Raw genomic sequence first — 14,991 nt, 5'->3', positions numbered from 1 at the left:
CAGGCTTCCCTGAAAATTTTAGAGTTTCAAAATCCAAACTTAAAAGACAGGCAAATGTTGACATCTTACTAAGGCTTCCATTTCCATCTTACCCAATTGGAACCCACCTTCCCCATGAAACTTTTGCCGCCTTCTCATCCTACTCTACCTTCATTTTTTTCCCATTTAAAAATTCTTGTGTTGCCCATTATACATACTTCTCATTTTGACATTCAATTACATGATGCCCTAAGTTATTTAACTATTCTATGTGAAAACCTTGTCCCCTCCAGTGATTATAGACTGTTTGGGGGAAATGAACATCTTTTTCCTCCTTTTGTTTATCCCCCAAGCGTGGCCCCACAACTCGCTGCACAGGGCTATAGACAGAGTAGATGTTGAACAGATTTTTACTAGAAATGAAATTTTACTATAACCCTGTACATGTCATAGTTTTACCTCATTAGCCCTCTAACAGACACTGACTTTGTTGACCCTTTTTATTCTCTCTCTCTTTAATGGAAACTATAGACAAGATCCTTATAGTAAAAGAATCTAAGTAAGCATTTACCCTTAGGTCTGCTGGTTGGATTTTTGGCTCTTAGCCTGTGCCAACTTACAAACTTACATGATGTTTAGATCCTACCTCAGGCCTGTACGTGGAAGGGAGAGAACTAGGAACAAAGGATCAGAGACAAACAGGCTCTGTTGCTTACTGACGGTATGAATTTTGATCAGCCCTAAAAACTAAACCTCAGGTTTTTTTCATGTGTGACTCACAGAACCTTATTGCCTTCCTCCACTTACTTTTTAGGATACTTTAAGAGTCACATGAGTCTCAGATGCAATGATAATATCTCTATAGACCAGTGAAGCACTATATTAATGTAAGAGATTCTAACATCAATAGTAATAATAATGGCTAGCATTTATGGCTTATTGGGTTCTTGCTGTGATCACTGTGAGTGCCCACTGTATTCCAGGCACTATTTAAGCAGTCTGCACATCAGCTCATTTAATGCTCACAGCAACCCTCTGATGCAGGTATTACGGTTCCTGTTTTGTGAATGCAAGAACCAAAGGACACAGAGAGTTTTAGCAGTTTGTTCAAGATCTCTCAGCTAGTGAGTGACAGAGACGTCAGGCTCTGAGGAACCTATGGCTGCTATGGAGAGATGGGGACTTGGGGTAAAGGGCACAAGAATAACGTAATCCAGTAACAAGGCCATCTTTTGGGGCAGCAAACGAAGGAGAAGGTGAAGCTCCTGATTCAGTTGGCTGATAGCTTTGTGGAAAAAGGCCACATTCATGCCACAGAGATAAGGAAATGGGTGACCACGGTGGACAAGCACTACAGAGATTTCTCCTTGAGGATGGGAAAGTATCGGTACTCCCTGGAGAAAGCCCTAGGAGTCAACACAGAGGTGGGTAGAGGATATTGTCTACAGGGGTGTCTCCCTTCTCAGCACCACTGCCCTCATCAGCATGGAGGTAAAGAGCACTTCCAGAGAAGTCCTTCTGAGCTGTTGAGCCCTGTTGCCTGCTTTTTGAGTGAGAGGGGAGGGATCTTGCTGATCCATTCACCTCTAGTGCTCCTGGATAGTGTTCCATATAATGCAAAATTGGCTGACCAAGAGCAAGGCCTATTGCCACAGAGCAGTTTTTCTCTGTGTAGAGTTAATTATTGACTTTGAGGACTAGCCCCTTTATTTTGGCCTCATCAATATCATCTTTTACTCAATTAAGTTAACGATTCAAGTCCCTAGTATGTATAATAGTGCTCTTTCAAGAATAAGGGGTACAATTTGTACAAAGGCTATTTGACATTTCCACTGAAAAATGGTACTGTTTGCCATGAAGCAAAGGAAGACTGACTTTTAATCTCTTCTTTATAATAGGGGTCAGTACCTTATGAATTAAGAGATAAATACAGCCTGGCAATTTAATCCTGGGATTTCTAATTCGTAAATCATTAAATAGGCTCATGCTCTGAAGCGGAGCAGCCTAGAGAGTGAAATGGTCAAACCACTATGAGCTGAAGCAGTTATCATCTCCCCCGGGCTCTAATCTGAGTTTCTTCTAGGGGGTTCCATTATGCATAAACACCAAATGATGGTTGAAATAAGTAGGAATGAGCAATTAGAAAGTTCAGTCATTGTTCAACCACTTAGCTTTTTATTTCCAAGGGAAATTGCTTGTTTAAATAAAAAATAGTTTGATTATTTTCCTTTGGCAAATGAAACTTTATTTGTCTTTATGTGTTTCTGTTTCACATTATTTTGCTGGTGAAGAACCAATCTTGGACTAATTTATGCCTCTGTATGTTTAGATTTAATCAGCAACAAAGGCCTCTGGGACATAGACACATAATGTGTATTGCTATGGATATTAGTATTAAACATTTGAACTGAACATTTTATATGTTTCCTTTTTGGAAAGAAGTACTACCCCACAAAGAAGAGTGCTTGTGGGCGGGTGTTAGTAGGATTCCTCATCCTTGCACCCTTCTCCATTATATCTTTCTGTTTTTCTGCTTTACCACCTCCCCCACCTCGGGTGAGTGACTCTTCTAAAGCTTTTCCAAGGTGACTTCTGTGGTCCTTCTACATGTAGGATAACAAGGACCTGGAGCTGGACATCATCCCAGCAAGCCTGTCAGATCGTGAGGTCAAACTAAGGGATGCCAACCATGAAGTCAATGAAGAGAAGCGGAAGTCAGCCCGGAAGAAAGAGTAAGTGCTGTGAGCTCCCAAGGCAACCTCAGGCTCCTCGTCACTGGGCTTGGTTTTCACCGCCACCTGTCCCTTTGGGCAGCAAGTGTGTCCTTTTAACCAGAGAGGGGTGGACAGGCATGATGCTTCCCTTGAGAATATGGGCTCACTGGAGGCTTCTCAGTCTCTCCCAGCTGTACTGCATCTGAGTCCTCTCCATGGATCAGGAACTTCCTAGAGTACCCTTCCTCCTCTTGGATCACCACATTTCCCTTCACAATGTCAGATCTCAACAGTGACTCAACCAGATGCTTTTGTCTCCCCATCCAAATTTAGTTCTCCCTTCTGGTTTCCTAATTCTAGCCTCCCAGCCCTGAAATTGTGAAGGAAGTTTTGACTCATCCTTTCCTTCCTTATGTCAATCCTTTCTGCAAAGTTGCTTTCTGTCTCTGCTATTGGTTTTACATCCCCACAGACTCCTCTTTGCTACCCTCATCACCAGAAATCTGAATTATTTGAAAAACTTGCCTTGGTCTTCCAGCTGCCAGCCCCTGCCTGGTTTACCTGCACAGTGATGCCAGATTAGCCTGGTGTTTTATTGTTGCTAATACCAGCATCCTTCCAACCACCTCCTAAATATTTTTATGGGCTAAACATCATCTAAACAGCCTCACACATATTTTCTATCTTCCTACAAGTTCTCTCAAATTGCTATAATTATTCCCATTTTAAGTATAAGAAATCATACTTAGGAAAGCTAAGCAAATTTTTAACAAACTACACTATGTGTAAGTAATGAGGACAAAGTTTAAACCAGCTCTGAGTCTTCACCATTCTGTATTTTATTTATTTCCATTATGTTCCTTACCAGCTCCAAAGTTCACATGGTTTTATGCTACCCCTTAGATAATGATCAAACTCCCCAAGGTACTATCATCAGGACTCACCTAAGTCAGTCTTATTTCAAAATACTTCCCAGTTCAAATGACACACTTCAGTTATAACACTTTCATTATCTCCTTTCAGGTCCAAGAATAAGTTACATACAGTTGTTCATGCAGTATTCTTGACCTAGAACCTTCTTTTTGTTTCTTTTCCCTTCCCTTTCCTTTGCTCTTTTTTTCTGTGTGGTTTATCTCTTTAAATACTTTTTTTTTTGGTAGCAGAGTATTGCACGCAGAGGCTCTCTACTCTTGAGCTACAATCCCTGCTCTTTTTTGTTTTGATACAGGATCTTACTGAGTTGCAGAGATTACCTAGAATTAGTGATCATCCTGCCTTAGCCTCCCGGGTTACTAGATTGCACCCAGCAATGCTGTTGATTCTTTAAAATCCAGTTCATGTTCTATGTTATGTATCTATGAATTCTTTATGTACAACTTCTGTTGTCATTGGTTCATTCCTTTCGGAACTTCTACACTTCTTCTCTATACTGATTCATACATTTCTTATCTAATTGATTTCTGGACATCTCCCTAACTAGATTTTAAATTCCTCCAGGACAAGGAGTATTTTATACTCTCTTAAGTGAGCCAATAGATTAAAAGAGTAATGAAGATAAAAAAAATTGATCAAGAAAATTTTATAGGATATAATTGGATATGGAAACTGAAACCTTTGAGAGAGGGTAAAAACTTATCTAAAATCACATAACAAATAAGCACCATAGTAACAACTTCCTTACTTGACGCTGAGATAAACAGTTGAGTCAGAAGAAAGTAAGACACACTTTGGGAGACATCCCAGTGGCAGGTAGCCCCACCTCTGACTTAGTCTAGGTATTCAGATTCCAGAATCTTTGCCTGGTGAGTTATAGGATTTTAAAAGGAAAGAAGACATACCTAGCTACTGGTCCAGTGAATGAATTGTGGAGGTCAGATGTAAAGCTGCCACGTGTTTATTACCAGAGGAGCATTGGCGAGAAGACATAGAAGATGCTGGCATTCAGACATTTTGGAAGAATTGAAGTTGTCTGACATTTTCATTAAGTAAACTCTGTTTTCTCAGAATAAGAATGATAAGGGACCAGAATCAATTTAAGAGAGCTGGGACCAATTTAACATTAGCTTCCAGCTCTGTTCTCTAAGTACAATCAGTCCTTCTTACTTGCGAACATCTTCCTAAGATGTTCCACATCCTCTGATTCAACTAGCCATGGGTCAGAAGTATTCAGGAAAAAAGCTGTCCCTGTACTGAACATGCAAACTTTTTTCTTGTCACTATTTCCTCAACAGGACAGTGTAACTATTTACAAAATGTTTACATTGTCTTTTTTCTTGCTGGGAGGTATTTCTTTTGGGTGAGTAGCCTACAGATGACAAAGTGTATGGGAGGAACTGCACAGATTATGCAAATAGTATACCATTTCATAGAAGGGACTTGGACACCTGCAGATTTTGGTATCTGTGGCAGTCCTGGAAGTAATCCCCTAAGGATACAAAAAAGGGTCTGTATTTTAAGATCTTGATTCCAAGTAGGCAAAACACATTTTACTTTTTTGGTTGGTTATAGGTAGATGTTTACCTGTATTTCACTTTAATCAAGACTTATTGATTCTTGGATGATGGAAACAATGAACACTGTTAACCCTAGAAGCCATTTCTTGACACTCTGCTTTATGGTGGGGTTACAGAGTCACACATATGCAGAGACCTCTGGGGGATTTGCGAAGAATATTTTGACAGACTACTTGGATGATGCTGGAAAAAATTAGCACATCCTAAGATTAAACAGCTCTGTCTAGTTTACTTTATCAAAATGAAATCGAACCACAATTTCCTTGGAGCCAAAGCTGATCTGGAAAGCCAGAGATTGTTTCATTTGGAGAATGCATATGGGGAAGTCTGCATGACAAACCACCATAAATTGGGTGATTTAAACAACAGAAATGTGTTCTGTCAGAGTTCTGAAGGCTGAAAGCCCAGAATCAAGATGTGCACAGGGTTGGTTCCTTCTGAGGTCTCTCAGGGAGGGATCTGTTCCAGGGTCTCCCTTCAGCTTATAGGTGGTTGTTTTCATGTTCCCCTGGTGTTCTTCATGAATATATATGCAAATTTATAAGGGCATCAGCCATGCTGGACTGGGGAGCCCACCTACTCCAGTACTTCAGTGACTATTTCCAAATGAGGTCAAAATGTGAGGTACTGAGGGTCAGTAGTTCATATAAATTCTGGGCATTACAGTTCAACCCATAACAGAGAAGGAAATGAGATTACACTAGACCTCCTCCTGGGTTCTTTGTAGGACAACAAATAACCCTAGGAGCATAAAGGATGGGTGGATAATAAAACAAAATGGGGTAATGGAGATAAATTATGAAGAAAGACAAGTAGAACTACAGGAAGCACACGGAGAAAGAAACCCAAGGCAGTGAAATCAAACACAACTGTTCAAAGCCAATCAGCTTATGTTCCTTCTGATCTTCTTTCTTTCCTAGTTTCATAGCAATCTACAGATTTAATCACTGAATATTTCCAAAGCATCTCTTGTGTACCAGGCACTTTGCTTACATGATCTTCTTTAATCCTTGCTGCAATCCTGCGTGATCAGCTGTTTTATAACTAAGGACTTGGGGCTTGGAAAAGCAATTCCTACTTCTAGTAAAGGACAAAGTCATAATTTAGTTCCTGATTGTCTAACTCCCAGACTCATACACTTCCCACTCTTAGTGACAAACTACTGAAAAGGGATGATTTTTTTTCTTGCCATGCTAGGGATTTAACCCAGGGTTCTATGCATACAAAGCAAGAGCTCTATTGCTGAGCTGTACATCCAGCCCAAAAGGGAATTTTTCTTATCAGTCCTTCAATTTTAATAGAAAGGTCACTGCTAGAACAATGTATTACTTTAAGAAAACTCCATCAAGATAAAGTTTCAGGAAAAGTTGCTATTCATGTGGTATTTCTTGTGAAGTTTCCAGAAGGGGACAATAATTCTTGAAATTCTCATGTGAGAGAACACCTGGAATTAGAGGTTCTCATTATTAACTATGCAAAAAACTGATAGAATATATAAGACAAATGTATATGTATGTATTTTGTGCTAAATTAGATATCATATGCCAGCTAGCAAACATTATTTCTAATAAAACTTTGTGGAGTAAAAATTAAAGTGAATATACTACACTGAAAGCCTGGATCATAAGTTTAATAATTGTTCAAGATCATTGTGTTACTTCAGGGCCTAACAGGGAAGAATCCTCTCCTTAAAGCTACAAGGCACAAACTTCTCTTTATGGTAGACTGAAAAGCAGTCACTTAACATTGTTAACTTAGGCTGAACATGCTCAGTTCTGTGCACTCCAGTTTGTGATGCAAATAAATTCCACTGGAAATAATGCCTACATATGTAATAGGACAGTCTAGGTCAGAGGTCAGCAAATTGTGGCTCATAGGTCAATTTGACTTATTGTCTATTTTGTGTACCCTGTAAGCTGAAAGTTATTTTTACATAAATGATTGAAAAAATTCAAAAGAAGAATACCATTTTGGGATATGTGAAAATTAGACAAAATTCATATTTCAGTGTCCATAATAGTTTCATTGGAAAAGTCTCATTGTAACACAGCCATACATATTTTTGTTAACACATATCTATGACTCCTTTCATGTCATACAGCAGCAACATTGAGTGTGTGACAGAGACTGAATGACCCGCAGATACTTATTTTCTGGCTCTTTACAGAAAAAATAATTGCTAAACCCTGATCTCTGTGATATATTGGACATCCAAGCCTAGATTTGAACTTCCACTGAAGTTTTCTTTCAACCTAAGACTGGTTTCACTTACGGTACTGAGTAGTGTTTTGGTATAAGTCTCTAAACTCTGCTAAACAAAATTCATTCTGGGAGGTATAAGAGAGATGAGTAAGCTGGGTTTCAAGCTATCTTGTTGTGAGATTGCATATGAAATATGAACAGTTCCACATCTTGTGAACTGTGTGCACGCACACACACGCACGCAATTGAGAGCATGTGAATATCGGCACAGAATCACAGTACTGGGGAACTAAAGGGAGAGAGATGATGGAACCAGCTGAGTACAAGTGGTGCTCCTATGGTTAAGAGTGACCCATAGGAGAGGGAAGGAGTTTTTTGTTTAAGTAGAAAAATAGGACACTCAAGAATGATAAATGCCGGTGTAGAGAAGTGAAGTTTGAAGGAAGGGAGGCTTTATATCTATAACCAGCTGAAAGCCCATTTGTTTCCTTCTAGATTCATTATGGCTGAACTACTCCAGACAGAGAAGGCTTATGTCAGGGACTTACATGAGTGCTTGGAGGTAAGTCTTGCAGTAATCAGTTCCTCCTTGCCATTGTCAGGTCCTTGAGAGGAGTTCAGTGCTCTTGTTCTTCTCCCAGAAAGTAACAAATAAAAAAAGAAAAAAAAACCTGGGGAAATCTTTCTCCCAGATTCAACAATAATTGCATGGGAGTTTGAAGTGCTTTTCAAAAGGGAGTCTACAATTCTTAGACTAGAGCTAAACCCAGCAACCCCCCAAAAATTTATGGAAGGCATTTCAATTCAAAATCAAAAGGACGACACACTCAGTGAACTTAAATTGGATCTGAAAATTCACACCCCCACCACACACACACTCAAATCCACACACATTTAATAGATAACAAGCAAACTGTGAGTATGTGCTTGCTAAAGTTCAGGATGATGGAACATTTGGGTTTTGTTTCTTTCTGTTCTACTTATGTAACATTTCACTTTTTAAAACTACGTATGCATTCCCAGTTCAAGTCTTGCCCCACATGTGTGAGGGCCTCTTTATTTGTCTGAATTTCTTGTGGTGTACTTGCTAATGATAGAACTGTTGCTGTCTTACAGACTTACCTGTGGGAAATGACCAGTGGTGTGGAAGAAATCCCCCCTGGGATCCTCAATAAAGAGCACATCATCTTTGGCAACATCCAGGAGATCTACGATTTTCATAACAAGTAGGTTGGTGGGGGGTTCAATGGAGCACTCCTGGGGCCACAAATACCAGACCATAAGGTTCCCAACAAATTGATCAAGGCCATTGATAAATCTCACATCTTACTTGGTACAGTCCTACCTGGTCAGTTCTCTAAGTTAGTCATTGTCAGACTTCTTTCTCACTAACCTTTTCTCCTCAATTGTCCAAAATTCCTAGTGCTGAGTGAAGATAGCTATTCAGCACTATCCCTCCACAGTTCTCCTCAGGGTCCTAGCAGGCAGCATCATCCTCTGCCCAATCATCGTGCTTTGAGCTTCTCCTCATTAGCCTGTGGGAAATCTTCACATTAGAACTCCACTTGAGGCTAGCCATCCGACATTGTAACCTTTGGGTTTCAAATTTTTTTGAAGTTTTCTTTCAGCCTAAATATTTCCTCATCCCCAATTATTCCATCATTCCTACCCACAATCAAACAATAACAGAAATAATCAAAATATTAAATATAACACATTTCTTCACAATGTATACAGCAGAGCATCAATCAACACTATGTTTTGTTGAAATAAGTAGAATTATGGAGACCTTAAACCTCACAGCCCATTTTCCAGCTCCCAGCTTGTTTTAAGAATCTTTTTCAGGGCATACTAATCATGTATTATGTTAACAGAGGATCAGTGAGAACATAGTAAGAACATAGGTATGATTAGTTATATGACAAACCAATGGAAATAACTATTTCCAAAATGCAAGTAGAGAGGATCTTAAAACACAAGAAAAATACTGGCTTGAAGACTTCAAGCTCTCAGGATCCTGCTGTAGAGAAGTCTGAGTCAGGCTAGTTAGCGATTTACTGAGCTGAGATGTAGATGCTGGAGATAGAACAGCCAATTCCCTGAGTTCCCAAGGAGGCCATGTGTACAGGTAGAGAACCACGTGAGAGCAGGACTAGAGCAGCACAATTCAGTGGAGATTTCTGCAGTGATGGACATGCTCTAGATCTGTACTGTCCAACTTGGTAGCCACTAGGTATGGGTGGCTATTATAAGGAAATGAGTAATCTTATCTAATTTTAATAAATTTAGCTTTAAATAGCCACAAATGGAAAGTAGTTGCCATACCGGACAGCCCAGTACTGGAAAATGAAACTTCGATGTGGCTTTGTGCTAAGAATGACCAGAAGGCAAGTGAGAGTTGGGGAGCTAAAGGATCCTGGGCTGTGAAAGGTCTGATTAAGAGTGGGGAATCACTCCTCTCTTGATGAATGATCCCTGTTATGTCATCAAATGGCATCAGTTTAAAGAAACATAAATATGTAGCTCCCATGACATGCTAACCTTGTCAGATTATTAGAGCAGGAAGCTCTATGTGGGGGAAAAAGCCCTTTTGACTTTCCAGAATACTTAGTAAAAGTTCCCAGTTGTTTTTCTTTCTTTCTTTTTTTTTTTAATCATAAACTTTAACACTTCCCATTTGACCTATCTGGAAATCTCTAGACACAGAAGTTTTCTGTCATCATTCCTGTATTCCTGTCATTAATATGATTCTAATAAGTCCATTCTTGACCATTGATCCCAAATTCCATCATCTGAGCCCAGCTCAGTATCATCCCATCTCCCCCAGGAATGTCTGAGAAGGCATTGGACTGGCACACGGTAAGTCCTGTTACTTTACTTGTCTAACTGTGGTCTCTAGGATTTAATCAACTAGTCTTACTTTCCCCATGTTCTTACCAAATGGACCAAGTAAAGAAATCTCAGGATCACAACATGCACTTCCCATTAGCCCTGCTTGTGCTAAATCACTTTATAGCGGAGAGAATATTCATTTCAAAATCGAACAATTATAACAAACTGTCTAGCACAGCTATGCCTCTTTCTATAGTTTAATGATATTACTTTAGTAAACCATGGTAAACAATTTTGTAGTTTTTTTATAGGTGAAAATCTACCAACCAGTTACAAAATACAATGCTAAGAAAACCTTTAAAAATCAATCCATATAGAATATTGTATTCTGTAAAAGATGAATAAGAAAAACTATCAAGAACACAGCTATTGGTAGCACATGTTACCTACTTAGAACATTATGAAGAAACAAGAAGGAAATGAAAACCATACTTTGAGCAACAAAAAAATGTCATAAAGGTTAAGTTTTTGTCTTTTCATAGAAGTACCTTTCTGCCCTCCTACTAGCCAGTTTACCTCTTGACTATATAGTCTGCAAGCTCACAAAAATTTGGAAGCAAGAACTTGAGCACACAGTTCAAAGAGCAGCATAAAGTAAGATCAACAGGAAAGATGACAGATAAATGGCAAAAAATAAAAGGCAATAAAACAAAACAAAACAAAAAACCCATAGTGGTCAGGGGTTGCTGGGTATTGCTGCAAAAGCATCCTTTATCTCATAGGGTCCAACACAACCAGTCTATTACAGTGTAGCATAATAATTGATATTAGTAATAACCCTGAATCATTAGTATGTTCTGCATTTTTTTTGTTTTTTTTTTTTGTTCTGCATTTAAAGCAAGAAACTCTGTAATGTATTTAGAAAGCTATTGACCAAAAGAAATTAATGTTTTAAATTATTCACAATTCAAGGGAACATCCAAGGATCTCACTCTGTATATTAATTTCCTACATTATCTGGGGGCTCAGGATTTACTGTACTCCTAATGTATGCTTTCTACTTAAGCCAGACAAATTTCAATTAATGGAGAACATATCACACTCTAAAATCTCTAATAAATAAAAGAAAAAATGGAATTTGGCCCAACTTAAAAACTGTAAGGTTTGTCAACTCCTTTAGGGACCATGTCTTTCACTGCATAATCCAATACCTGGCCTGCAGTAAACATGTAGTATTTGTTGGGTGGGTGAATGGATGGCTGGGTAAATGAATGAACTAAAAATAAAGTTACATTTTGCAGATTTATGACTAATACCATTCAAGTCATAATTCACTTTTTGCTTATGAAATGCTCAAGACTGAGGAAAAAAAACTCTAGGTATTACTTTTCCCCCATCACTACTAGAGCCTCCTAGACAAGCAATAGAAATTCTAGGTGCAGAAGTTTAATTGGAACTTCTTAATGAGAGGACCTTTCAATTGTCTTAATACCTATTTATTCTTCAGGAATACAGTACTTCTCAGAAATAGTTACTTCTTAACCTGAAAACATCAAAGAGTTCTTTTTAAACTCCAATTATTTGCATTGTTTCTAAAGTTTCAATTAAATGTTATCAGAGAAATATACCCATTCTCATTTCAGCTGTGTAGCTCAGATTATCTGCCTCTATTCCAAAGAGATAGGGGAGGGAGCAGGGAGGGAGAGATTGAGATAGATACCACCTGGATAACTTAATTAGCTGAGTTACTAGGAAATTAGCACCTAGAACAAGGAATATATGATTAAATACATAACATCTCAGCTACTTAGTAGTGACCCATCTAAATGATGTCACTTGGAAAAATGGCATCCAAAATTAGGTGTGTGTGTGTACATGTGTATGTTCGAGTGTGTGTGATTTGTCTTAAAGACCTTTGTCTTTATAGGTATTGAATGGAGGAATTACCAAGCACCAAAATTTCTGTAAAGAACAATTCATTATGTAGAATTTAATATCTACAAGCAGTAATTTTGCCCCAGTTGGAGGTCAGAGTGGAATGATACTTAGTTTTACCCTTCACTCTCCTCTCTTGTGTTCGTCTCTTTTCTCCACGACTGAACATGAAGATCATGAAATTTGCCTATCTACACATGAAATTTGCCTATTTCTGTTGCATTTTGTCAGCATTCCAGGAGCACTCAGCCAAGAGTGTGTTTCCTAAATAGATCCCCAAAACCTAACCTACAACTTGTAATTATTTTTTAAAGTCATTTGTTTTCATGTTGCCTTGATTATTGGACATTCAGTTTTGGTCAGGATAGTCTTTTATTTAAAATACTCATCACTTTCAGTTAAATCTGAGTTTTTTCCTTTTAGTTATTTGGTGACATGGTGGTACATGAATCTGAACAATAATATTTTAATAAAATTTCTATAGGGAGGACTCAGAGAGTCCTCTCAATCATCAAATACAACCTTGTCCATTTAAGGACAAGGAGAATGAGACCCAGAGAGGAGGCAGTGCCTTGCCTAGGGTGTAACACCTCACTCCCCACCCCATAAAGATCAGGTATTAGATTCTGGGGAGTTAGTCTCATTTCTGTGCTCTCTCTCTCCTCCCCACTCCACAGATCCTCACTGTGGCTGCTAAATAACTCACAGCTAAACCAGCTTTCGTGTGGATCCTCAAATTTGAGGAATGTTTCCACCTATTCTATAATAATGTCAATCAGGTCCCATGCACCTACAATAAACACCTGAAATAAATCTGTCTTCAGCAAAGGTTGGAAAGGAAAGTGGAGGGTCAACAATCAAGTCCAGACACCCCTCCTGCACACTCCCTCCCTCTAGACATGGCCGGAAGCTGTTGGATTTGGCCTTAGCAATTATTCACCACACTCCCAGTCTGGTGTTTTGGGCCTGAAGCTGAGGGAGGAAGACCAGAGGAACTGAGCTGGACGCTCTGGTGAGGCCAGGATCAGCCAGGAGCAGGAGTGGTGCACGGCAGGGATGAACACCAGTGCGGAGAAGTGGGCTGGGGTGGGGGAGGTTACTCAGGTGAGCCACTGAACCGGGAACATGTTGTGATCACCTTCCTAAAGTTCTTTGGACTAGACCTTTGGTACCAGTGATGAATCAAATCCAGGCTCCGTCTAACCCCTGAGTTCTGAGAAGGAGGTACCAGTGATAAGGATGGAGGTGGGGCACCCAAGCAGTTGAAAAAAGAAAATGGCCTCAGTCGGAATAAAGCTTTGAAAGGCCTCATGGAGGGGGGCATTCAAGATAGAACTTAAATAATGGGCGGGATCTTCACAAGCAGAGTTGGCTTCTTTGGTAACAGGGCAGTTTGAACAAGGGCCCCCAAGGAAGGAGAAAGGGGAGGTCTGGCAGACAGCAGGAGAGGCATGGGGGAGGGGGATGCAGTTTGTGAAGGAGGCTCAACTTCACCCTGGGGTTGGGGGACAGCAGTGGGGAGGACCCTGGTCTCACCTGCCAGTGAGCTTGTGACTTGTCACTTATATGTCTGTGAGACTGAGGGGGAAAGGAGGAGTAGGGTGGAGATGTTGTTAGTCAGTCATGTGTGAGTGGGGGTGGGGAACACAAAGGCTGGTGAGGTAGGAAATACGGTAAGATGCCCAGACCAAGTGTAGATGAGAGCTCAGTGAAGCAGGTGTGTATTCAGGGGAAAGGAAGAGACTGGGAAGGATGGGAGGAGAGAGGAAGAAAGGGAAGCAGTAGTGGGGGCGGGGTAGGTAGGTTGATCTAGAAAGAAAGGCATGGGGAAGGATGGGAGAAAGAGAGATGGGTAAAGACCTAGATCCTGATGCAGTCAGGAGAATGAGCAAAGTGGGGTTTTTCAAATATGTTTTGTTATAAGCCAAAAAGAGGAAGAAAAAAAGGAGAAAAAAAAAAAAAATCATACGTTGTACCCTGACACACACATGCTTATATACCATATATAATAAGGAAATTAAATTTTGCAAAAAAAAACACCTTTACTATGTGTGATGTACTGTGATATTTTCAGTTAAGTTAGGTTCTATTTCTTCCTCCTCCTCTTTTTTAATGTTGGTTTTCACCATAAATTGATTTTACTACCCCTTGAAACAGTGTTATTGACCCACAACCAAACAGCAAGGCTCTGGCTCCACCAGGTGGTGAGAAAAGGCAGTGCAGCTCCCAGCCCCAAGGCAGGGCCACCCTGGGGGAACGGTGGCAGCTCCCTTTTCCATACATTCATGCTTAAAGTGAGCATTTTCCATTCTTTTTCTTCCACTCCAAAGGTCTCAAGTATGTTTTATCCCTTTGTACAGAAAAATTACAGAATTGCTAAAGGTAAAATCTGGAATAAATGTTTAAAGATAATCCAACTTCCTTGTTTTCAAGAAACAAGTTTACAAATAGGTGTGACCTGCCCAAACCAATTGATCACACAGCCAAAAGTCCAACTGGCGTTTTATTAATATTCAGAAGATAAGGAAAGAGGAGACAGAAGACCTGCTGTGGTCTTCTTGGGCTCAAACCCAAACTCTGAGGGATAGCTGTAGGCCTTATACAACCCTTGAGAGGCCTATATAAACATAGCTGTGGTCTTGTTACTGTTTGTGTTTTCAGTAAGCTGTCAACCTTGGGCTGATGGTGGGGAATACCCAGAGGAAGACAAAGTCTCAATGTTTGATTTGGATGAGTTGTAGTATGAACTTTAGTTGTATACATGAACTTCTTAGTTGTTTAACAATACCTGAATGGATATGAATAACATTAAATGT

At 39.7% G+C, this 14,991-nt stretch overlaps 1 protein-coding gene across 9 annotated transcripts in view; it reads left to right on the top strand.

Moving 5' to 3' along the window:
• Kalrn (kalirin RhoGEF kinase) overlaps positions 1-14,991 on the top strand; it is a 636,539-nt gene that overhangs the window by 387,783 nt on the left and 233,765 nt on the right. For all 9 annotated transcript variants that reach the window (XM_047563083.1, XM_047563086.1, XM_047563085.1 and 6 more), the window contains exons 22-25: positions 1,221-1,403; positions 2,593-2,711; positions 7,904-7,970; positions 8,525-8,634. In XM_047563083.1, coding sequence (XP_047419039.1) covers positions 1,221-1,403; positions 2,593-2,711; positions 7,904-7,970; positions 8,525-8,634 — 479 coding nt within the window. The remainder of the gene's footprint in view (positions 1-1,220; positions 1,404-2,592; positions 2,712-7,903; positions 7,971-8,524; positions 8,635-14,991) is intronic.

Source organism: Sciurus carolinensis, chromosome 9, assembly GCF_902686445.1.
Source record: "Sciurus carolinensis chromosome 9, mSciCar1.2, whole genome shotgun sequence".
Lineage (NCBI taxonomy): Eukaryota > Metazoa > Chordata > Mammalia > Rodentia > Sciuridae > Sciurus > Sciurus carolinensis.
This window is presented reverse-complemented; position numbering and strand designations above follow the sequence as displayed.